A 26,509-nucleotide genomic window follows, 5' to 3' on the forward strand; every position below is an offset into this window, starting at 1 on the left:
CTAGCCTTAGGAGTCAGAAGACCAGGATTCATGACTCAGCTTGCTATTTACTAGACCTTGGACAGGTACATTAACTTTCCCTATAAACAAGGATATTACTTGTACAACATCTACCTCTGGTTGCAAGGACCCAATGAGAATGCTGATGAAATTGTTTTGAAACTATTAAGTCATGTAAGTTCTCATGGAGAAATATAGTTAATAAACGCATAGATTTGTTTAGAAAGTCACCTCCTTGGGACAGCTAGGTGGTATTGTGGATTGCACACCAGCCCTCGGAGTCAGGAGAAACTGAGTTAAAATGCAGCCTCAGACACTTACTAGTGGTGTGACCATGGGCAAGTCACTAAACTCTGACTGCCTCCCAAAAAAGAAAAAAAGAAAACCACTTCCTTTATTTACTAATCATAGGATGCTCAAAAAAAACTATTTCAGCTTTCTTCAGGTTGTGACTGCATCATTGTCCTTCCCTTTTCATTTATGTAGGAACTGAGCTATTGAATTGGGAAACCAATGAGTTCTACACATTTACTATCACTGACACTCATTGCCCCTTTACTAAAATGCTCCTTTTAATCAAGTGTAAAAAATTCATACTTTAGCACAATGGCATAAAGTATTATCTGTGCATCAGGAAAATTGAATAATATGATCTCTTTGTCCACAGACTGTATTTTATCTGCATGATGAGAAACAGAGAAGGAGAGTTTGCAATTCATTCTGCCAAAATCCTTTACATTCACTTCACAGGATTCTGAGGCAGTGATTTAAAATCATTTTGGCAGCTCTGTTTCCTCATGCAAAAACATCCACTTCACAAGAGTGTCTAAAGTTTTCAAAATGCTCACTGATATACCAAACCTTCTATATTTAGGCTTCATCTGTTGAGAGTGTGAGAGAGAGAGAGAGAGAGAGAGAGAAAAACAGTGCATGTACACGTGTGTGTGTATGTGTGTGTGTGTGTAAAGTTGGAGAAGTAAGTCAGGTAGTAATAAAACAAAAATAAAACAAAATACAAATAAATCCATAATGGCTCCATTTATTAACACATGTATCACAAATGCTCACAATATCAATGCATTCTTGGCATGCTAGACAAAGGCATTATTTAAACATTTCTATTTTTTTAAAGGTTTTGAATTTTTTGCTCCTCCCCATATACTCATTTTTAATCAATTTGATGATATTCTTGATGACTGTAACATCAATACATGAAAGAAATATAATTATAGAAAGAAAAAAGTCAAAGTACAGCACAATCAGGATTAGTTTATATTATCTTTAGGTGAAAAAAGAGGTGACATTATTGCCTTTATAGTGAGCAACAACACAGACTTGTAATAGTACTACACAGGTTCAAAGTCAGAAGCAAAAATTCACTAAATGGTCTATATACATAGTAGGCATACAACAGAGTAATAATCAAAGAAGTCTAAAAATCAAGAAAAAAAATTTCCCTCGAGTGTTACATTTTCAAAAATTTCCCTCTGAATATCTTCATGGTCAATTACTGGTTTTTCTTTCTAGGATCAGGATAGTTTGAGGAAGGGGAGGAAAAGTCCTTAGTAAAGCAGTAAATAAAACAAAACCAAAGAAGGTTAAACCCAAAGAAGAGATATACTTCATATACTTGTTTAGATGAACATGTGCAACATTTATTAACCTTGGTGAAAGGCTAAGGATGCCCTCCAGCCACTACATGCAGAGTCTGATCAAAGGTGTTAATGGATAACCTTTAAGTTACAATGCAGCTAAGGTATGGCCAGGGGCGTACCAATAGCGCCATCTTATGCAGAGCCTTTGAAGATGGAGTGTTGTACAGTACTAGATGCAGAACAACTTGGGCTACTCTCTGTGGCACAACAGTACTTCACAGAATGGAACTCTAGGCATGGTACGATTTGACAAGTGGAGCTGAGACTTTGTGTCTGTTGGTGTTTGGGTGTACATGTATGCACACAAGAGCGTGTGTGCGTGCGTGGGTGTGTGTATGTTTGTGTGTGTGTGTGTGTGTGTGTGTGCGTGTGTAATATGCTGTAACATTCCTTGAAACTCTTCCTAGATTGTTGCAGCTCCCAATTTAACAGGCTTCTTCTTTCCCCAACATCCCTGAAAGACTAAGGAAGAAAATTAACTGATGAGTTGGTTCTGGTTGGTAATTAATAATGCAGAATTGTGGGTTTGCTTTTAAGCAAGGACTGTTTCACTTTTATATTTGTATCTTCAGTACACAGGACTCACGGGTCTCTCTCCTAGCCCCTCCTCCTTGACGGCTGCATAGCCTTTCCTGCCCCCCTTTCCATCCCTTCTGGTTCCCTGTTCTGCATCTCCTCTCTTCTTTTCTCTTGCAGATTGTAAACTCCCTGAGGGGACCACCTTGCTTATATGTATTTGTCTATTTGTATCTAGTACTTAGCACAGTGTCTGGCACCCAGAAAGTGCTTGAGCTTGAAAAAGCTTGAGCTATCGATCAGTACAGGGTCTGACACACAGTAGGCCATTTAAGAAATAACTGTTTGTTTAAACAACATGGATCAAGTAAAAGAAAATATTTTTAAAAAGCATCCAGAATACTATTCTCTACCAATGCTGCCTTAAAGGCATCGAGATTGTGATAGAATCCCAGAAGGCTATTCCCCATTAAAGTCCCTCCAGCTGCCAAACCTTGGCAGTACAGTATTTGCCCATTAACTAAATCTTGAGGGCAACACTTCTATGACATATACATATGAGTATGTGTACCTATAAATATAAATAAAAGTACATATAAGCATAAATGAAACTTGCCTTTTTATTACACCATCTCATATTGATTGGCAGTGATAAACCGGGACAGACAGCAGGCCAACAGCATACCAATCAACTATTGTAGGGAAGAAAAATGCAAAAGAGAATCAGGGCATTCACATATGTTCCTTCCATGTCCCTGAACAGATTCTGGCCACAGGGGACAATAGGGACTTTACTTTGGACACTCCCTTCTCTGGCTTGTTTTTCAAAAAATTGGAATCAGGTATAATAGGGGGAAATTACATTTAATACCTTGAGTTCAAAGTTATTGGTCTCAAATGTAGGGGAAACCAGAGCATCAGGAATTTGGATTTAGGTTTTTGTTTCTAGCATAGCTCTCAACAGAAACTTAAAAAGAACTCGGCTATAACATTGACTCCTAAAATATTAAAACATGTTAATAAATTAAAAATTAGAATAATCTTGTCACAGACTAATGCTGTTTCAACAGAAGAAACAGCTACTTTCCTTAATCCAGGCTATGACACAGATGAATAACATAAATGAGTGATGACATCAAGAACTCTTGGGCAAATCTTGGTTTGCGATCTCTGGAGAAGCAAAATCCTTACGGTGACAGCCCAATTTTACATTTTAGCCTTAAAGTCTATTCCTTTTCTCTGCCAAGCAACATCTACTGTGTAAATAATTTAGCCACTTTATTATTTTATTTGGTAAGCTTAATGACAGTTCTTGGCTTCAGCTGCCATTCATGATATACTATAAAATCAGCCAACGTAATTCAGAGAGAAAAAATGTTGTCTAGTGTTTCTCGTATTCGTCCTCATGCTACTCACTTGTTTTAGTGATGAACAGGCATCATGCAATCAAGACGGCCTTGATCAGAGGTATCAAATAGAAAGTGAGCCTTGAAGACTGCATATTGACTTAGAAAACCACAAATTTACATTATCTGTGTTGTATTATTTAGTATTTTATTTATTTTGCTAAACATTTCCCAATTACATTTTTATGGGGGGAGGGGAAGTACTTGGCAGAAGGAATTTGTCACCTTTGGCCTTGATGACAGGCTTAATAAATACAGAACCAGTTTGGCTGCTGCACATAAATACAGCTTTAACCTTAGACAGATGGGGATAGAAGGTGAGAGGAGAAGAGGAAGAAGATATTATTGTGTTGCAAGGGGATCTGAACCTTACAGTAGTTCCATTACTGATCCTGAGTGGTCATAATAACATTTCAGAGCATTTACAGAATCAGACAGTATCCCCAAGGTCACTGGATCCAAACCTATACCTTTTTACCATCCCAAATAAGTGTATGGTTACTGTGCCATTACAAATAAAATGACAGAAAGAATGCCAGTGATAGAGTTAACTGGTAGAGACTAAAGACATCTGGCAAAGGCAGTGGTATGCTGAGGACAGAGTGGAAGAGTAAGGCCTAGACATTCTAAAGAACATATGAGTTAACAGCCTGAGTAATAAAAATGAATTGGGAAGAGAGAAATTTAATGGGAAAATACAGGGAAAGAATGGAATTATAAAGTAATGAAAAAGCAATATGAAAGCCCACCCCCTTGAATATATATGTGTGGATACACACATCCTTCCCTTCTTAACCTTCATATATTTTGCCTTAATCTCTTAGCTCCATATATCTTGCCCAAAACAGCTTCCTATGTCACTATATTAATTAGTCTTTCCATCCACCTCCTTAATTAGAACATGATTATATCCAAAGAACAATGTCCTCTTCCATCTTACACATATAACTTACATAACCCCAGTCCCAAAGTCCATCAGTGTGGGACACTCTCTTCATTGATGGAGATAAATGTCCCACTGCTGCACAAGGGGTGGGGCAGAGTTGATGAGAGCAAGAAAGAATAGAGATCGGTTCTCACTATTTTTTTAGGGGGCTCTAGATTCCAGCTAGACTGGAAAAATCTAGAAAGAAACTCCAGAAAAACTGGGAAAAGACTGACATGATAGAGACTGCCAGTTCCTCTTATGGTGACTTCCTATTAGGTTGGCTTTTTCCTAGAGTCTTTTTCTTTCTACAGTGACCTGAAGAGAGGGTAGCATCATGTATTTTCTCTCTCAAAACTGGAAGCCAGAAGCCCTGAAGAGATCAAGGAGACCAGATTTCTCCTCTCTCCTGCTCTTATCAAACTCTGTCCCACCTCTCTTGCAGGGATGGGACATAGATCTCTACTACTGAAGACAGAGTCCTATACCAACTGGATTTTGGGGTTGGGTACAAATTCAATCATCAAAAACCTAGTTCAGTCTTAATGATTTCCACCCTTGGAATGACTGATGCAAGATACACATCTTCTAAAATATCTCCCTTTACAAGATGTCACTTCCCTTTTATGCCCTAAGTTCTCTCTTGCCACCAAAATTCAACAGATTATAGCTACCTGATTTCTGAAAAAGGGTTCAAAGATATTTTTTGTATTTGTTTAACTTAAGAGCCTCCAATCTTTTCTTCCTCAGATGTATCCTTTGACATATTTGCTTCCGTTTTTCTCTGTCATCTCATGTGTGTTTGCATACTGACAACAATCTTTAACTACATGTTTTGTAGTTCTCAAACATTTAACATGAAAAATATTCTAGCACAAGAGTCCTCAGCTGCAATTTAGAGACAACAGATCAAGAAAACACTTCAGAACACTATATTAAATAGTTTGTAGGCAAATCCATGGCCTTCAGGGAAACACACCATTCTGCATTTTTTAGTAAAGCAGGAGACATCCAGCTCTTTAGAGTGTTGGACCTAGTAACTTTATCATTGAAACAACAACTACAAAATAGGCAGAAAAATGCTGTTCACTTGAAATTCATTTCTGCTTCTCATTTCTGAAGCATAAACACATTCTCATCTGCCTGGAGGAAAACAATTTTTTAATTTTATATCTGTCAGTAAAAAGAATTTTGTTTTTCCAAAATTTGTGTTAAATTGAAGCTTATTCAAGTCACATGAAAATATGTGTGGGCTTGCCTTCACACTGAATTTTATTTCAGACAACAAAAGTTGAGATCCAGTATTCTGAAGGCCTTAGAAAGGATTTCTCTCCAGCTAATCTTTCTATACTAGAAGTATAATATGGTAAAAAGAAGCCTCGACTTGTTAGTTAGGAGACATAGGTTCAAATACCAGCTCCCAAGCATATTATTATCAATTATTAGTGATGGTGAACAAGTCAATTATCAATGTTGAGTCTCACTTTTCTCCTCTGTTAAATGTAGATAACGTTTTCATTACTTACCTCATAATATTGTCAGGAATGAGCCACGTAAACTTTAAAGTATCTCACAAATGTGATTTATTATTATTATTATTATTATTATTATTATCATTATTATTATTCCTACTACTGGAGACATTTGATTTCCATGAAATCAGTGTTTTTTCTCCCTAGTTGATAAATAATTACATTTTCCCAAAATTCCTTACCTATCAAAAACTAGACTAAAGGGAGGAAATGCTGTCCAAGGTATTTTATTATAAAAAATTAAAACCAAATATTTTATCTTCATAAAAGTAAAGTCACGTTCTACACACAAAAGCAGGCTGCATCTGTCCTTTCATTTAGCCTGGGCCCATAAACAATGCATGACTGCCAGACTTGATTAACCTGAATACAGCAAACTCCATCCATCTTTATTCAGATTAAACAAATACCAGATTAATTGGCATACACAGAATGCATTTCTATTTTACAGCTGGGAGATGGCCCCTGTGACTATCTGTACATCATCTTTATTTTTATTTTAGAACCACATAGCTTAAGTCTACCATAATACTATAAAGAATCTTCTAAAAAATTCCCATTGATGTGTTATTACAAAGATTGTTATTACCAAGATTTCAAGATTAGAGTTTTACTTGAACCAAGAGAAATATAGAAGAGAGGGGGTCTGTTCTCCTCTGCTGGAAAGCGGCAGGCCCTGGCCATCTAGACTTCCTGGGGACACTGACCTGAACACCCAGGGAGTCAGTCACACAGGGAGATACATGTCACTATTTGCATTTGGTTGAATGGAGCTTAGTAATTAGTCCCAATCTAATGACTAACAAAACAAAACAAAACGCTTTAATACCACTGGCCTTGTCAACGTTTTATTCTTCTTTCTTCTTATCAGTAATTTCTCTAGGGAAATAGGCATCTGTAAGATTTTATTTTCAAAGCAGGGACATGGAAGAGGAAAGGACTTTTTCAAATCAAAGGCACTGTGTTGGCCCATTACCTAGGAACAAGCTCTAAGCCCACCTCTAGCACCAACTGCAACATTGTTTGGAACCATGGAGTAGCAATCATGCTGTGGGTTTCAGCATGGGAGCAATGAAAATTGCTGGTAATAAATCAACACAGAAAGGGTTAAAAAGGCATGTGGGCATGAGGGCCTTGGATCAGAGGGAAAAGGGTCAGGGCAGAAATACAACCAGCAAAGACCCTCAGATGGCAAGAAACCTTCTCATCTCCCCCCTGGTTAATGATTCTATTCTCCAGGGCCTAATCTAATCCAGTTTCCAGAGCATAAAAGGGCAGGTAAGTAAAGCTGCAAAGTTAAACCTGAGCTAATGAGGCAAGTGACAAGCACTAGCTCAAATTCTTTGAAATTATTTTGAAATTGGGAAGATTATATATTAATGACTCAACTGAGAACTTCTTTTGGGTTTTTGGGAAAACTCTTAACAATTTAAGCCAAACTAAAAGTGAATAAATGCTGCTTGGGAAATTTCCCTGGCTCACCCAAGGACGATGGGAAGTAATTCCAAACTTTTTGGATTAATATTAGCAAGAAATTATGAAATAATGCCAAATGGGAGCTAAAAGAAGCAACAGCTCCCTCTGGCTCTACATGCGCCCAGTGGGACAAGGTGCTCCTGGAGGGCAGAAGTGAGTTACTGCCTTCAAAGGGAGCCTCAAAGGAGGCCCATGGACTGTGGCAGGGTCACCCAGAGGACATGGGAGAGCTGGAAGAGGGAAGGCATAGCGGGAGAGGAAGCAGAGAAGGGAATGTATGTCCTCAAAGGTAGGTATCTTGTCATCAACTACAACTGACCGGTTCATTTTCTTTGAACACCAGGAAGAAAGTGATAGAGGGCCTGGTTGTCTGCTCAAGGTGGAATCCAGGCAAATGAGTTCTGAACTTAGGTAGGATAAAAGGTGGGGCAATCACCCTAGGCCCTGAGGCTGTTAAATGTCACATCATCCTGAGGGGACCCCAGGACAGATCACAAAACCTAGGAGAAAACAGGGGAACTAATGCTAAGCAACAAAGGGTGCTCAGATGTCCACAAGGGGATTTCAAGGGTTCCAAGGCTAAGTGTGAACAAAATGCTTACCCACAGCATCACATCCACACTTCCAAAAGGCTAGATCTGGATTTAATTTTTCTTGTATTTAACACTTAGGAAATTATACTATTATCCTAGAATACGTACTACACAGGTGACCCAGATACGGAAGAAACAAGACAATGGGAGAAGAGAAAAGGACCGCTACTTTCACCTTCCTTCATTGCCTCTCATACCTGTACAAGGATCTTTAACCCCACTGCCTAATCAGACTTAGTGGGGAGGTCCTGTGGTTGAGCATGAAGGGCTAGAATCAGGAGACCATTGATTTGAAACCCAACTATGACACTTACTAGCTGTGTGACCCCTCTTCTCTGAGACTTGGTTTCCTCCTCTAAAAATGGAAGGGTTAAACATACTCTACCTCACAGACTTGTGAGGAAAATGCTTTGTAAACCTTAAAGTTATTCATGTCATCCTGCTGGTTAGAAAGCCAAAATTTTTAATTAACATTTGTTAAGTTCCTCTTGAGGCTCTTGGCCTAAGCTACTTTGACACATGTGACCAGAGCTCACAATTTAAGGTAATGGACAGTTTTTATTTGGCTGAGGGGGAACCTATGTCATCATGGTCTTTGCTGCACCATCATCCATGCAGGCAGGGGCCTTCTAACTGTAGGAATACATGGAGGTTCTGACTTCTTTGCTCTCTAGACTCTCTCTCAGCTCATCAGCTCCCACAGATGCCATTTTCTTTATGTAAATAACTCTCAGATTTATATATCCACCCTAGCTGTTCTCCTGAGTTGCAGTCCTGTCCCACAGGTATCTCAAACTTCTCATGTCCAAAACTGAACTCAGTACCTTCCCTTCTCCCTCCCTTACCAACCCACCCATCTTCCCAAGTTCCCTAGCTCTGTCAAGGGCCTCACTCTGTCTTCACTTTGTGCTAAAGGAAAATATCCAGAAAGATGACATATGGTTGCCTAAATTCCTTTCCCAATCATTGCTTTCTGTAAGGTTCCAGTTGAATTTTAAGCAAATATATTTCTTCATATGGGTATGGAAGAGAAGAAGGTAGGTGGTAGTAAACAGATTTTCAGTGATTTGGTTGACAACTGCAAATTTAGTATGGACAACATGGCAGCCCCCAAAAATAATGTGACCTTGGGTTACATTAACGGAAGCACAGTGTCCAAAATAAGGGAAGTGATGCTTTCACTTGACTGCTTGGTTAGAGCACATATGGAATGCTAGGTTCTGGGTACTACATTTTAGGCAGGACACTGACAAGCTGGTTTGCACTAGGATGGTTAGAGAAAAGGAAGATTGATTTAAGAAGCTGGAGAAGGGAGTGCTTGTTAGGGAGAGAAAGGATGAGACAATTACTGACTTCATAGGTTTGCATGAGGAAGTGGGATATTTCTGCTTAGCCCTAGAAGGTGGAAATAGGAATAATAGGGAGTGTACAGGGAGAAAGACATCAATTTCATATGAGGAAGACCTGCTTAACAATCTGAACAATTAAAAAATGGAACAAGAATAATATCCAATAATATAAAATTATGATATACATAAATCATATATATAGTGTATATTATATTAATGTTATATAATATGTGCATATTATATAACACATTATAAATATTAGCTAATTTGACTCTCACAACAAATCTGTGAAGTAGGTGCTATTATTATCCTCACTTTTCAGACGCACTCATGCAGCCATTGTATGTCAGAGGCAAGACTAAAACACAGGTCTTTCCCTAACACTGGGTCTCGCTCTCTAGTCACCAAGCTATATGCTGCTTCTCTGGACATTCACCAGGGAGAATTTGAACAAAATTACCTTTTTCCTGGGGATAGAGACCTCCTTGATCCTAAATACAAATCTATACTTTCTGATTTATACACTGGACACTGCCAAAAACCAGAGAGAGAGTTGTATTTCAAGGACCACATAGTAAGCCCTATACATTGGCATCACCTATAAGGTTTGGGATCTACTTTAAAAGGTTATGTCATCCTGGCAATCAAGATACTATTGAAATGCCAACTGTTATTGTAATAATACTACTACAATTCAAAACAACCTGGTGAGAGGCTCCGTGGGAGAGTAGAAAGGACTAAATCAGAAGACCCTTGATTTGAAATTCAACTATGATATTTATAATACTGCTTCAGAAATGCTAGAGGTATTTAATTCAATTTTGTTTGTGATCACTTCTAGTTGATCTGTGATTTCATGCCAGAGCTTAAATGCATTTAAAGGGCTTAGAAAACTCAACTGTTAAAATAAAGAATTCTAAAACTTAAATGGATCCACATTATTTTCTGAGATCAATGCCCTTAACTTTTGAAAACATTATTTGGGAGGGGAAAAAAGCAGCTCATTTACTGCTTTCTACTTTCATAGAATATACACGTGACAATTATAGTTCCCCAAACTTAAATAATAAAAATATACTAATTAAGGGAAAGACAATTTTTAATTGTTTGGGTTTGGATGAGATTTAAACTTTAATTGAATGAAACCCTTTAAACTGTTTATCAAATTATAAATATTTTTTCAGCCTTTCTTTCTCTTGAAAGAAAAACCTTAGCAGCCCAAAGAAAATTTTAGTGGTAAGGGTGAGATTTTTCAACTTTTATAAAAATTCTTAAATATATTTTAAATTTCTAAAGTTGTTTTATTTATCTTCTTCAGTTCCTGGGCCTGATTTACATGACTGCCTAAATGAAAAGTTGGGCTTTATAGTCCTTTTTAGAACATGAGTACATGAAAAAATTTATCTGACATTTCAGAAGCTAATGGGAAAAAAAAGAAAACAGCTATATTAAGATAGAATGAATGTGAAATGAAACTGACCTCGTTAATGGCAGAGACTTTCCACAAAATCCATAGTAACAAAGGGAAAAAAAAGGAGGGTACAAGTCAACTAGCAAAAGGAAAAAAAAGCTTTTCCTAAATATGGATCAGTTATTTGATGTTTTGAGTTGTTTATGCTCCAATTAAGCCAGTGCTTTGTTGGGTTAACCTCTATTTGACCTAATGGAGAGACAAGTTGTTTTTCTAGAGCTAGTCATTAGTTGAACTGTAACTGATATTCCCCTGATGGAAAAACTTCATTTAAGTTGAAAAAGGAAAATCAATAAACAGATGACCTGAGGACTAATAAGCATTAGGCTCTATCCCTATTCCATCAACTTTTTCCTAAAGTAAAAGGTAGACTGGCAGAGTGGCAAGGAAGGTGGACAAGAGATGGGGGTGAAAGAGAATAGAGTAACCAGCGAATCAATCAACAAGTATATGAACCAGGGAACAAACAAGCAAGTCCCATACCTGGGAGAACGCAATTCCAAAAGCCACGCCAGCTATGATGCCCATATTTGTCTCCATAAAACTGGTCACCAGATCATAACAACCCTGGGGGAAAAATAAAGAGATGACACAAGGCTAGTCAGCATTTAGCATTTGGAGTAGTAAAGGGTTTTGGTTTGTTTATTTTTTTAATTAAAGGAATAATTACCTGAAATACACCACCAAACTGAATGAAAACTATATAATATTTACAAAGTCATACTTGTCAATTTAGAAATCTATTTTCTCTTATAACTTGAAATCTATCATTCATTGGGGGCAGTATTCATACAAACAAACTCAAAGACCCATCAAAATATTATAATAATATACTTTTTAATCTGTGCCATATTTGCTCATTTATGTGCTCTGGGTGCGTCTTAAGTCACTAGACTTCTTCGGCCCAGTTTCCTCATGAGTAATATGAGAGGGTTGAGGATAAGATGACCTCTAGCTCTAGATCTATGATTCTAAGTAGCAGAGCTGGGATATGTAATTGACAGGGTGCTTATACTCAGACCCAAATTCTAAGACCATATTTCCCTTTGGCGTCAAAAACACTATCCCTGGCAGTTTCTCCCCAGCCCAAGGACACTATGCCTAGCAGTTATTCATGAGTGGGCTCCAGCAAAACACATTTATCTCTCTCCCCAGTGCAGTTACAAACTGCACCTGTAGGAGTTATTAGTTTGAACTGGCTTTGTACTAGCTCATAAAGATATTGGAACTCATTGGACTATCTATACCAGCTCCCTACCTCATTATCTGCATCCTGGACACCTCATGTGTATTCTAGAGTTAAGACCCTACATCTATCTTGTCAAACAAGACATTGACTGGTGGCAAACTGGACAACCCTCAGGCAGTCCTGACTCCTGGTTAACTTAGTGACTTAGCAGATCTAAAAAAACACACCTAACTATGGCCCCCCTCCTTGAGCTTTTCTTGGTGAACTCTGGGTAAAATGCCTGTGCAGTACATACAAAAAGTACATGCTCCTTTAACACTCCTTAACCACTCCCTAATCCCACCCTGAATCACCTGGTTAGCATACTTGGCACATATTTTACTATAGCTTATTCTATATAAACTTTAACTGTACCCTTCTAAAGTTGCAGGTTCCTTAAGAACTTTTGCCCATTGAATAGTGTAAACCTTTGCCAACTTGACTCAAAGAATGCTTGAGTCTGTGAATTCATTCCAGAAGACCCTGTCCTGTACTTCAGTCCTTGGTGGTGGTGGTGGTGGGTGTCCCTGAATCCCTCAAACCACATCATAACCATGTCTTTTGATTCCAAAAGCAGCACTATTTCCACTTTACCATAATGTTGCTTGAGAAGTATTTCTACACCTTATATACTTTCCATACTAGGCATAGTTCTCTCTCTGTCTCTCTCTCTCTCACACACACTCTCCAAAGATAACTATGAACCTTTCTACAATTACTACAAGAAGTACAGGTATGTATGTTTGGTTCTTACAGTTTGTTTTCTGCTCACACATTCAAATGTATATACATACTCAAATGGATAAATTTTGGTTTTTAAAGGAAATTTGTCTAAGTTTTATGCTAAAACAGCCTAAAATCTAAGTAAACTAAGCTTCCTCTTCTAGAATATAAGTGTCTTGCATGCAGGGATTGCTTTGTTTTTTCCTTTATACACCCAGTATATAGCATATTTCCTCGCACAAAGTTGATGTTAAATCAATTGATAAACATTTATTAAGCACCTATTATGTGGCAGGTACTCTGCTACCTTAATAAAGGTTAGTTGAATCGAATACTTCCTATCCACCCCACATCTGTTTCTTATTTTCCCTTCTTTTGTGCTTTTGTCACAGAACTTTTCCTACACAAAGAAATGCCCCTTTCTCCAATCTCCTACTCCTGAAATTCTACTCCAACCTTTAAGGTGGAACTCAAGAGCCATATCCTGTATGAAGCCTTCATTGATCCCGTACCTTCTAACTCAGAAATTATTTTTCCTTTCCCTGACTGCAAAGAGTATTTTTTGCTACTCTTATGAGTTTATCCTATTTCAAAGTAGAATCATCATGGTGAGCAACTATATATAGTATAGTACTGTGTATGTCTGTGTGAAATCCCTTTTCATGGAATGTAAGGTATATGAAAACAGTGGCAAAGACGTCTTAATCATTTTTTGCAATCTACCAGTACAGAAAGAGCTCTGCCTATAGCAGACATGTAATGATTACCTAATGAAATAAAGGAAAAGTAGTACTGTTTTAAACTCTATACTAGGTACATTAAAAGTCATGAATTTATAAAAGCAGCAATGTTATAAAAGTTTTGTCCATTTAAAATGCGACATTGCATTGTAGCCCTATTCTTTCCCATTAGTTCCTATTGAGCCTGTATTAGGTGCACATAAAAGGCAGCTCAGAAATGTGTGATTTAGACAATAAATTCTGTAGGTATTTAGAAAACCAGATGACAAGGGTTCAAAACAGTCTTCACAGAGGGGTTGGGCCTTGACCTGGACTATTTAGTTGACAGAAGATTTAGAGAGAAGGGACAGGGCATTCCAGGTTGAGGAAAGAGTGGAAGCACAGTTAAGAGTCCTAGCTGAAGAGGGAATATTCGAGGGTATGACGGATTCAGAGCCGGCAGGGACCCCAAAGGCTATCAGCTCCAACTTCCTCATTTTACAGATGCAGGAATAAGAGGCCCATAGAGATGTGGTGACTTGCACAAGGTTTTACAAGTAATAAATGAAGGAGCCAGGATCTGAACCCAGATCCTCTTTCTTAGGGTAAAGGGTTTATGTCAGAGAGTAGAGAAAGATAAACTTGCATAAGAAAGATGGAATGACTGGTTTTTGAGAAGTGAGAGATAAACAAGGACAGGAAAGGTGTTGCCAGATGATGGAGGCCTCAGAGGCCAGGCTAAGGAGTTTGAACTTCACAATGTAGATAAAAGGGAGTTATTGTAGGCTTTTTTGGGGGGAAGATGATGGAGGGGGGTGGTGGTGAAGAAGACAAAATTTAATTGTTAATCGTTGATTTTTAACATTGGTTGTTTATGACTGATAAAGTTAAATGATGCTTTTCTAAGTAGGATGATTTTAAACTTAGCTAATTTAGAAGTGAAAAGAGTATCACTAGTTAGACAAGGCTTGTTCCTTTCTGAGATTTGGTCCAAGTGTGCATGGCCAACAGACAAACAAACAAAACTAATTACTTTGTCATTTTTAAAATTTATTTTTTGTTGCCATTCTATACTTAACAAACATCAATTAATATTTCTTTATGAAAAGGAGAACAGAAAGAGGAATATGCATAGGAAACCAAGACTATTTACTAGGAATAACACTCTTTTAAAAAACATAAATTTAGCAAGCTGCTGTATTGCTTATCTGTGTTCCCTTCTGCACCTCTATTTTCTTCTTTTCTTAAAAAAATTCCCTCTCCTCAATTAAAATCAAACAAAAACCACCCCACTCTCCCTTGCACCAAATAAGTCCCATTACACTTAACAAAATCCATATATCGGACATATTTGAAAATCGTTATCTCATTCTGAATCTCAAATCCTTCACCTCTCTGCCAGGAGGTGGGTAGTATGCTTTATTGTCAGTCCCATGGAATCACTGTTGGGCCACTGCATTGATCAGAGTTCTTTCAAAGTTGTTTTTCTTTAAATTGCTATAGTCACTGTATCAATTATTCTCCCTGTTCTGTTCATTTTACTGCACATCAGTTCATATGTCTTCCTAGGTTTCTTTGAATTCATCTCTTTTGTCATTTATTACAATTCAATAATATTTCATTACATTCATATACCATAATCAGTTCAGCCATTTTCCAACTGATCAATATCCACTTTGTTTCTGTGCTTTTGCAATCACAAGAAGTGCTGTTATAAATATGTTTGTACATAAGTGTCCTTTCCCTTTCTCTTTAATCTCTTTGGGATATAAACCTAGTAATTGTATCACTGGATCAAAAAATATGCATAGTTGACTGACTTTGGAGGTATAGTTTCAATGAATTCCCTTCAAACACTTAACATTTAAGGTCCAAATAGCAAGAGTTAAGTAATATTTTTAAAACTGATTTAATAATATGGATTGATAGTGATTATGTAGAAGTAGGGATACAAATCAACTACAAAACTCTTTTAGCATTAATATCATGTACTAATCACATTTTTTAAAACTGCCATATTCTTTAGTCCACTTGAGATCACTCCATTTATTTCATTAAACAATCACTGTTCTATAGCTTACATAGTACAAAATTAAGTTAAAGATCACAATCTTGACTTTAGAATCAACTTTTTTCATTCTAAAAATGAAAGGGTAATAGAACTTGGTATTTTTCCAGTCTTCTTGAAAGGCTATCAACTCAACTTTGCATAGAGCTTACATCTTCTAAAAACTAACAGTTGCATTAATTCATTAGTCAGACTAAAGGCTGTGATGGTTAAAACAGGAAAAGCATGCTGTTGAGCAAATTTTTAAATAACATGTCTAATTTTAAAGCAAAGGAAAGCATAGTTTTCTAGTTTATCTTAATTTAGTTCCTAGCAATTTGCCAGGCTAACATTTTCATTGCTTTCCCCCTTATTTTGCACGTTCCCTGGGGTGTGTGAAAATTCCAGCTGAGTTATATCTCCTGACAAGTTGTATTTTATATGTCCACAGTCTGTCATTCAAAGAAACACACATTAACTTAGCAACTACTGTATGACTTGTGTTTTCACTGCAATTGACAAACTCTAATCCCTAGTTATTTGATGCAAATTTTAGAGGGAATAATTGAAATATCATTCACAAGATTTTGCGAAGTTTTATTCACTTTATCGTTAACAATTGGGCTTTTAACTTTTATGAGCATGGACATAATCTCATGCTGATTTTCTATTGCAGGGGGAGAAAAGTGGTGTTAGAATCAAAGAAAGAAAAGAAAGAGGAAGGAAAACGAATTTTTGAATAGTTTCTAAAAACAATAAAGCCTAGGATATTTTTTTCCTGGACATCATTGATGCCTTTCCCCCCCAGGGATTAATAATACATATGGAATAAAGAGTGTAAAAGTACCATTTGCCAACAACCCAGCAAATATGCAAATATTGAAGCAAATTTTAAAACTTAACCTTTGTAAAATCATATAGGCTTTTCACAGTGCCATATAAATTGAGCTGAAAGAGATGATATCAATTACCTAGCTTAGATCTGTCATTTCACAAAACAGGAGAGTTCAAATGATTTTTTCAGAGATGAGAATGGTAGATGTTGTCATAGGGACTATGGAAAGACAGAGACAACCAGACGCTATTGGTGAAGCTATGAATTACTCCAATTGTCCTAGAAAGCAATCTGGAATTAATAAAGTTGACTAAAACTGATGCCCACTGACTCAGAGATCCCACTGCCAGGCCTACACCAAAAGGAGCTCAAAGGCAGAAAGAAAGTTCCCAAACACACCAAAGTATTCAAAATAGCACTTTTTATGGTAGGAAAGAACTGGAAATGCTCATCGATTGGGAGAGTGGCTAATTATGGTGCACCATAAAACCTCTGAAACCCAGGTTTAAATTGCCTCTTCTGTTTGATTTCTAAGTTACTGCCCTTGTAGATTTTACCCCACCCCACCCTTTTTTTTGTTTCCTGCTGTGTTCTGTTCTCAGAAACGGAAATTTATGAGGGAAGCAAATGTAAGATTTAAGCAGTGTCATGTTATTCTGTGTCCTCAGTCCTAAGGTTTGGTCCTATCTTCTGCTCTTGCTAGCATCAGTTTCCACTTCTAAGGCTGTGTTATTCTGTCTCTAGTTCTATGCCCAGACCCTGTAGTCTGGGTTCTGGCTCCCATAGATAATTATACAGCACCTTCTTCTCGGGGTGGAATGCTATCCAGGGATGTACAGCTCTTTCTCAGTGAAGATGGTTTCCCTAATAAGCAAATCTCCAGCCAGACACACTCATAAATCCCTATCTCATACTACAGATTTAACTCTCCTCTCTCAAAGGATTGGTCTTTACAGACACTATTCTCTTTCCCAGGTAAGACAAACTCCTTTCTACCCATCCCACCCCCAATCTTAGCCCCTCTACTTTTACTTTTATCCTGTTTGTCAACAGCACTCCTCCTGTTGAGAGATTATAGGTGTCATCTCTTTACTATTCACCTATGGACTTGGTAGAGGTACATGACCACTCACCTCTATCCCTTAGCTCTTCATTTATGGGAGTTCCCATTCTGTCATTCCTTTCCATAAAAGATAGAGATTTGCTTCTAGGGAGTGGGGAGATTTAGTCAATGGAGTATTAATCCAACTCTTCTATCGTTTCTCTTGATTCTTTAAATTCCTCCTAAACATTTAGCTCGTGTTTTTTTTCTAGATTAATCTTTCTTTTTTTAAAGCAATAAATCTATAAATTTTGAATGAATTTCTTTACTTATTCTTTTCTTGATAATTATATTTACCTTTTTTGTACTTTTGATGTTAAACATGCTTGCAAACTGTATTAATACTCACTAATATTTTATTTATTTGGGTAGGGAGGACAGGAATGCCTCAAATGCCTTTACTTTATTGAATGTCCTTTTTTCACTTCTGATTAGGGTCAAATTTGCAGGATATGGTATTCTGGGTTACCTCTTGAGTTCCTTTGCTTTTCTTGTTGTGTTCAGTCATTTCAGTTGTGCCTGACTCTCCATGACCTCATTTGGGGATTTTCTTGGGAAAATATTGGAGTGGTTTGCCATTTTATAAATGAGGAAATGAGATAAAGGATTAGGTGACTCGCCCAGGGATCCACAGCTACTGAGCATGTGAGGCTGGATTTGAACTCATGAAGATGAGTCCTTCTTATTCCAAGCCCAGTGCACTATTCACTGTACCATATTCACTTTTGGAATATATTATTATATTTTGTGCTGTGATTTTCCACTAGGTAAACACTTAATAAATGCATGCTGATGGTGCTGTGTTGTTCCAATTTTCCTTCATACCCAAGAGTTTTCTTTTTTGACTGCTTTCAAAATGTGCTTATTGCTGAAATTGTGAAATTCAACCACTAACATGTCTTGGAATTTGAAATATCCTTTATATTCTGGTAGCAACCTGTGGGTTCTCTCAACTAAAGCTTTTCTGGCCTGTATTCAGAAGTACTGAGCAGTTTCCTAGTATTATTTTCTGTTACTTCCTTCTTCCTCATTTCACCTCCAAGAATTCCTGATTTCCTTCAAAACTCAGTTCAAGTGATACCTTTCCTAATCTGCCCAGCTACTACCAGCCTCCCTGCCAAAATCACCTTGTATCTTTTTTGTATAGATGTGTGTGTGTGTGTGTGTGTGTGTGTGTGTGTGTGTGTGTGTGTGTAGGGGGTTTCTCCCCGGTTCTTGGAGGCAGTTACTATCACTGGTACCTAGCACCCACCTGGTGCTTAATAAATATTTGTTGATGGATTTAGTTATAATTACTCTATATAACTAGTACGGAATTCCTTTCTTTTAAGATTCTGGTGTTGGAGAAGTTGACAGAAAAGGTCCAGATCAAAAAATGTCTTCTTTTTTTCTTTTTTGCTTTTTGGTGAGGCAATTGGGGTTAAGTGACTTTCCCAGAGTCACACAGCTAGTAAGTGTTATGTGTCTGAGGTCCTTCTGATTTCGGGGTCAATGCTTTACCCACTGGGCCACCTAGTTGCCCCCAAAAGGTCTTCTTTTTAATGTTTGAGGAAAAATAATGAACATCAATACAAGCCATTTAATTTTCTCAGTAACTATACACATTTAAGCTAATTTGCCTAAATGTATAAAGTATCACGATAATTTTTCTGTCACTTCATCTAAGTCTTCTTCAGGATGATCTATTTTATTTTTCCCCTTACATGGTCATAATGTGCACATATTCAACGTTTCTAGTTCTGCTTTCATCATTCTCTCTGGATGGCCCTCATGCCTGGAACGCTCTGCCATCTCCACTACTAGCCTCCCTTGCTTCCTTTATGTCCCAACTAAAATCCCACCTTCTACAGGAAGCCTTCCTCCTCCAACTCCTCTTAATTCCAGTGCCTTCCTTCCATTAATTATTTCCGGTTTATCCTGTCTATAGTTTGCTTTGTATTATTTGTTTCCACATTGTCTCCACTCTTCCCCCACTCCTATTAGGCAGCAAGTTCCTTCTTTTGCTTTTTTTGTATCCTCAGCACTTAGCACAGTGCCTGGCACATAAGAGGTGCTTAATAAATGTTTACCGAATTGAATTTTGCATTATTTCATAATGACTTTCCAGATTTCTTTCCTGAATCTTGTCCATTTTCACTGCATTATAGCATTATATTATATACTACATATGTTATGGTATTATTGTATAGTATAGTATATACAAAAACCCAGTGGGGAGAGGAGGAAAGGACTGTTAATAGTGCCAAAATATATACAAAATGGATTTATTCATCCCCCTACTGTTAGACATTGAACTAACAATCTATTAGTTGCTAAATTCAAGCACCTCTTCTCAATCCTCATCTTTCTGGGTCCTTCTACATCATTTAACATGGTGTACATGTTGCCTTCTCTTGAACACTCTATCCTTGCTGGGTTTGGTGTCGCTGTTCTCTCTACTTTCTCCTCCCATATGTAAGACCATGACTTATCCATCTCCTCTGCAAGACTGTCAATCAAGTCCTATCCCTTAGATGTGGGTGTATCCCAGGGTTCTGTTCCCAGCCTTCATCTCTGCTCTCTCTACTCTCTTTCTTGGTGATCTTATGTGCTTTCATCAGTTCAACTATAATCTCTATTCAAATAACTCCAAAATTTACAGATTTCCAGCCCTCATCTCTTCCAAGCTCTCATCCCAGATGGATATTTTCACCTGGATCAATCAACTGGCAGGCTTTTATTAACTGTGCCAGGCACTGTGCTGGGTGCCAGGGATACAAAGCATGAAACAATCCCTACTTACATTCAAGCAGAGGCAAGAACAAGTACATACATAAGTATATAAAGAACAACTATGAAAAGAATAAACTCAAATAAATACTAACTTGCTAAATATAAGGTAGTTTGGGAGGGAGAGCATTAGGGGAACGAGGGATCAGGAGAGGCTTCCTGTAGGTGGCACTTAGGCTAAATCTTGTAGGAAAAGAGTGATTCTTCGAAGAGAAGGGGAGGAGGAAGTTATGGGAGATGAACAGTGAGCTCAAAGGCCCAGAGATGGGAGATGGAGTCTTGTGCTTAAGAACAGAGAGAAGGCCAGTTTGGCTGGATCACAAACTGCAAAAAGGAGTGCGATGCAAGTGAGGCTAGAGGTGTGCAACCAGGTTAGGAAGGCTTTAAATGCTAAACAGAGGAGTTTGTATTTTATTCTAAAGGCATTAGGGAGTCACTGGAGTTTACTGGGTAGGGGAGTGGCAAGGTTAGTGTCGTTCTGTGCTTATCAAAATCGCTCGAGCAGCAGTGTGGAGGATGGATCCGAGTTGGGAGAGACTTGAAGCAGAGATGTCAATTAGGTCACACTGCAATAGTCTAAAGCAAGAGGCGATGGGGGCTACACTAAGGTAGTTACTGTGTGAACAGAGAAAAGGCATCAAATGTAAGATGTTGCAGAGGTTAAAAATGGCAAAATCTGGTAACTAATTGGCATACAGAGTTGGGGAGAGTGAGATGGTGAGGACAATGCCAAGGTAACAAACTTGGGATACTGGAAGAATGGTGGTACTAGGGAAGTCTGGAACAGGGTGGTTTGCAGGGAGGAGAAAGAATCTGTTTTGCACACACTGAGTTTGAGATATCTCTGGGAAATCCCATTTAAGATGTTCAACAGTCAACTGGTGACGTAGAAACTAGAGCTCAAGAGATATAGAGATCTGAGAGTTATCTGTATAGAAATGATGTGGTCACTATGAAAGAGAAGAAGAGGAGTGGGAGATGGGGGATAAGCTGGAGCCTGAGGAGTTGGACAGAGAAGAAGAGAACCAAAAGAGAATAGTATCACAAAAACCCAGGGGGGAGAGGAGGAAAGGGCTGTTAATAGTGCCAAAAGCAGCAGACAAGTCAAGAAGAAAGAGCACTGAGAGAAGACCATTAGACATAGCAAGAGACCTCTGGTAATTCTGAAGAGCAGTTTCAATTGAGTGATGAGGTCAGAAGCCAGAATGCAAAGGGCTGAGATAGAAGAGAGGAGGAAGTAGAGGCAATGAGTATAAACAGCTTTTTTCTGAGAAAGGCCAGAGAGATGTGGGGTGATAATTTGAGGGAATGGTAGGGTCTGAAGAAGATTTTTTTTTAATGTGGTAGACTTGGGCATGTTAGAAGGCAATGGGGAAGGAATAAACAGGGAGAAGTTGAAGATTACAGAGAAAAGATGATTGAGGGGATACTGTAGGAAAAATGGGAAGGGGTGGGATCAATTTGGAAAGAATAGAAAAATTAGCCTTGACCAGAAGACAGGCTGAGTGGGGAGAAAAGAAGATGAGTGGGAGATGTTGTCAATGGATTATATAATGAAGAGAAGGGGAGAAGAGAGAGCTCACAGCAAATGGCCTTTATTTTCTCACTAAAGTAAGTCATGGTCCTCAGCTAAGTAAAAGGTGGGAGGGAGAAGTGTGGGAGTCTTCAGGAGAGAAGAGAGGGTTTATAATAGTTTCCATGGGGAGTAAAAGAGACAATCAATTACAGAAGAATAAAAGGATCATCATGCTGCAACAATGGTTCTGTTCCAGTTGGATGACAGGAATTTAGAGTGCACTCAGTCAGCAGAGTTGAATGACTTCCTCTAGCTCCATTCAGCAACATGAGAAAGTGGAGGAGGTAGATGGTGGGAGCGATGGCAGGGCTAGTGATGAGCACTGACAGGACAGGAGGTCAGGGATTCCAGAGTCAATAACAGTACAGTGCTGTTATGGTCAACTATAGAGTAAGGGCTTCAGAAAGTACTGAGGGGCACTGGAAGGACTGGAAGTCTTGAGGGTAAAGAGCAGTTTTAGGAGAGATGGAACAACTGGAGGTTATGGTCAGATAGACAAATGTCAGGGCTGACTTTTTGTTGTGTTTGTTTATTTGTTTTAGTTTTAAAGGGAAGTAGGTAATTGTAAGATGCAACACTTGACCATTGCTATAAGACCAAGGAATTAGAAGGTTAAGGAGTTTGTAAAATCATCAACATGGCCACTGAAATTCCCCAGTGTAAGGGCAGGAGTTGGGAAGGAGAGGAAGATGATGAGCCAGGTGCTGAACTCTCTGAGAAAGGAAGAATAGGATAATAACAGGCATTTCAAACTTAATACATCCAAAACTGAAAAATTATCTTTCCCCTCTTCCTAACTTTCCTAATTTTGTCATAGGGATTATCATCCTTCCAGTTACAACCTCAGAATATTTTTGGCTCTTCACTCTCTCCCATTCCTTTTCTTTCCATTCATGTGTTCACCGTACTAATTCAGGCCCTCATCACCTCTAACTTGAACAATTATAATAGTCTCCTTTTTGGTTTTCTTGATCCCTTTTCCAAACTGCAAGGTGTGACCATCTCACTCCTCTGCTCAGGAATTTTCAGTGGCTGCCAATTGCCTCTACAATGAAATGTACACTCTTGTTTGGTAATAAAGCCTTCCATAATTTTAATACATACAGCCTACCTCTTCCTAGCTCATATCATTCCCTCTCACACTGGCTTACGTTGTGTGTGCTGTACACAACATTCCATTTCTACGTCTGCCTGGGCAATTGTGGTCCAGCACACCTGAAACACTCCCTTTCTCATCACTGCCTTTGCAAATTCTTCACTCTTCAAGGCTCAGCTCAGAAGCCATCTCCACAGTGAGGCCTTTTCTGCTCTCCAAGTTGTCTGCCCATCTCCCACTTCCAGTAACTTCTGTGGAGATTTACATGCTCCCATGACTGAATGTATACTTACTGTATTTACTTATCTGTAGTCAAGTTGTAGCTCTCCATGTCTCAGAGAATATAAGCTCCTTGAAAGGTGAGACTCTTCTATGTTTTGTCTTTGTATTCCCAGCGTCTAATATAGTTCTTTAAACGTATTAAATTCTTAACAAATGATTACTGAATTGTGTGACCTTGAGCAGGTCTCCCCATATGTAAAATTGAGACAATAATAGTTGCAACACATACCTCATTGGATTTTCATGAACAAAGTGCTTTGTAAACTATAAAGCAGGACATAAGCATGAGTAATCACCATTCCCCTTCTTGCCCTCTGTCTCTGTCTCTGTCTCTCTTTCTCTCTCTCTCACACACACACACACACACACACACACACACAATAAAATTAAAACCAAAAAAAAGAATGCTAGAATGAATAAAAAAAACTTATATTTGCATAACACAGACAACTTGAAGAGTAGTTTAATTTTTTTCCTGCAGCTTTGCCAAAAGAGATTTACACAAATTAAAATGGGATTATCTAAAATAGTTCCTTAAGACCACTGGTGAACTGTTCCTTTAGCTCCGTCACATCTTTTGGCAAACTGCAATACAGAACCCTACTCTTCTCATTTTTGCATTTTAAATTCCCTTCTTATTACTTTGTGCTGCCCTTTACTGGATTCTCTTTCACAGGGCTCAGGGAGTGAGCAGTAAGCTGAGGAAGGGTCTGTTAGTTTGTTCTTACAGCAGCATGAGTTCACTAAGGCTAACATTTTCAGAAGAACCACAACACTCACTATTAGTCAACCTCCATCTCTCTCCCTCTCTTTTTGCCTAAATGCTGGCCTCCAGCTGCTAACGTTTTCATGTTCACAAAAGAAACCCAGAAAGAAAAGTAATATCCACTGCTTGACATAAGCATAACTGCATATACTTCCTTAATCTAAAGCTATTTAACTTTTTGATGGGTTGTGGCAACAAGAAAAGGCAGACTGAACTGAGTAATGGATTCCTATGCTCTGAATGTTTTGGAAAATGGGCGTAGAACAAGGTACCAAAAACATCAGAACTCTGATTCCTTCTGTTGGTTTCTATTTCTAACATCTCTCTCAGAGTCATGGAAAAAAATCCTAAACAACTACCTCCCAAGTTCCTCTCCCCATTTCACCCTATTCTAAATCCAGCACATCAATTGGCAAAATTATAAAGTTACTGAGGGAAGATTTTTCACAGGCCTCAAGGGAACAAACCTTTTGATTGACTTTAGTGGCAGCCACAGTCATGTTGCGCAGATCCTGGGGGTTGCAATCGCTGGTATTCATGCAGCAGCTGGGAGGGATCCCGTGTTCCACAAAGTATGGGCTGGTACTCCAGTTAGTATAGTTCTGAACACCACAGCAGCTCAGCTACAACGAACAAAAACAAGATCTGGGAAATCACTTGTATCATGATAGTGAGGCCAAGAATCACAAAGTAGTCATTCTCTAATTTTTTCATAATGAGGTAATACCTCACTCACCATCTTCCTCTCTTCTCCAGCTTGAAGCTTATGATAGCATCCATGTTAATGCTCCCTCAAGACACCTTCACTCCTGCAGCTCCTCCATCTCCTCAAAGCCAATAACCTACTACTTCATGCCACCTCAACCACGCACAGGTGTGGCCAGACCCCAGATCTCACCATTATTCAGAAGTGTTTCACTTATACAATAAAAAGCTAGAACATTCTTCTATCTGCTAATATCCTATCCTTCCATCTCTCTCTTCCTAAACCTTCAATGAATCAAATCTCTGTATCACTGAGACCTTCAGTCCCTTTATCCCTTAGTACTTTCTTGAGCCATTACCTCTGTTCTGACTTCACTTTCCAATTTTGATGCTATTGTTAACCAGTTTAAGTCCATACTTTCCTATGTTCTTGAATTTCCTTGCCCCCTGGTATCATCACTGCCCATGTCTTACCAAATCCCAACCCTGGATTACTTCCACCATCTGAATTCTCCACTTCTACTCAAGTGCTGCCGAATGGGGCTGGAGGATTTCAAGCAACCAAGCTGACTGGGTCCACTACAATTGTGTATCATAAATAACCGGATCCTCACTGTGGCAAGGCAATCCTTTACTTCTCTCTAATTGATTTTCTATACTGTTTCCACCCAGAACTTGTTCCAAACTCTCTACCCTTCAAGAATTTTTTTAATTAAAATTTTCTTTTTTCAAATAATGAAAAACCACCTTTCTTCCCTCCCACCCCAACTGATGGGAACAAGAAAGAAAAACAAAATCTTAATAATACATATTGTCAAGCAAACAAATTCTGGCATTGACCACGTCCAAAAAAATACTCATATCTCAATCTGAGTCCATAACCTCTCTATCAGGAAGCATGTAGCATATTTCATTGTGAATCCTTTGGACTCATGGTTGGTTGTGGCATTGATCAGCATTCTTAAGTCTTCCAAAGTTTTTCATCTTTACAATACTGCTGTATTGTATAAACTGTACTCCTGGTTCTGGTCACTTCACTTTGCATCAGTTCACAGAAATCTACCCAAGTTTCCTGATACTGCCCCTTCAACATTTCTTATAGCACAATTACAGTGAGAACATTGAAGCTATTCACTGTGAGCTTCTTCTCTTCAAATCCAAACCCCCTGACATCATCTCCCAGTCTCTCCTCCTTCACACCACTCTCTGATGAGACAACTTTTCTCTTTATCAAGACTACCCCCCCATGTACCCTTGATCCAATTCCTTTCCATCTTCTCTAGCAGACTACCTTCAAAATTATATTTCCTCTCTGTAATCTTTAACATCTCCCCTATCTGCTGTCTTCAAATATGCCCAAGTCTTCCCAATTCTTAATTCATTGGACCCTACCAATCCCTCGAGCTATCATCCTACCTCCCTTTCTCAACCATCCTCTTAGAAAAAGCTATCTATAGTCATTTCATTCACTTTCTCTCACTCACTTCTCAACCCTTTGACTTTTGGTTTCTTATCTTCCCATTCAACTGAAACTGTTCACTCTAAAATTACCAATTATCTTTTAAATGACAGAGCTGATGGTCTTTTTTCTGTACTCTTCTTTTTCTTTTCGTGAGGCAACTGAGGTTAAGTGAATGTTATGTGTCTGAGGCCACATCTGAACTCAGGTCCTCCTGACTCCAGGGCCAGTACTCACCTTTCTTAACTTGTTGCCTCTGCTGACCTGGAAGTTCTCTCC

At 38.4% G+C, this 26,509-nt stretch overlaps 1 protein-coding gene across 1 annotated transcript in view; it reads right to left on the reverse strand.

Annotated features, from left to right (window-relative positions):
• Positions 1 to 1,023: 1,023 nt before the first annotated feature.
• Positions 1,024 to 26,509, reverse strand: part of TSPAN7 (tetraspanin 7) — a 123,464-nt gene continuing 97,978 nt past the window's right edge. Inside the window, exons 5-8 of the mRNA XM_020979629.2 lie at positions 24,534 to 24,689; positions 11,407 to 11,490; positions 2,788 to 2,863; positions 1,024 to 2,117 (exon numbers count right to left, since the gene is read on the reverse strand). Of these exons, the coding sequence (XP_020835288.1) occupies positions 2,795 to 2,863; positions 11,407 to 11,490; positions 24,534 to 24,689 (309 nt within the window). The 3' untranslated portion in view covers positions 1,024 to 2,117; positions 2,788 to 2,794. The remainder of the gene's footprint in view (positions 2,118 to 2,787; positions 2,864 to 11,406; positions 11,491 to 24,533; positions 24,690 to 26,509) is intronic.

This window comes from Phascolarctos cinereus, unplaced genomic scaffold, assembly GCF_003287225.1.
Source record: "Phascolarctos cinereus isolate Bilbo 61053 unplaced genomic scaffold, phaCin_HiC Scaffold_726;HRSCAF=1367, whole genome shotgun sequence".
NCBI lineage: Eukaryota > Metazoa > Chordata > Mammalia > Diprotodontia > Phascolarctidae > Phascolarctos > Phascolarctos cinereus.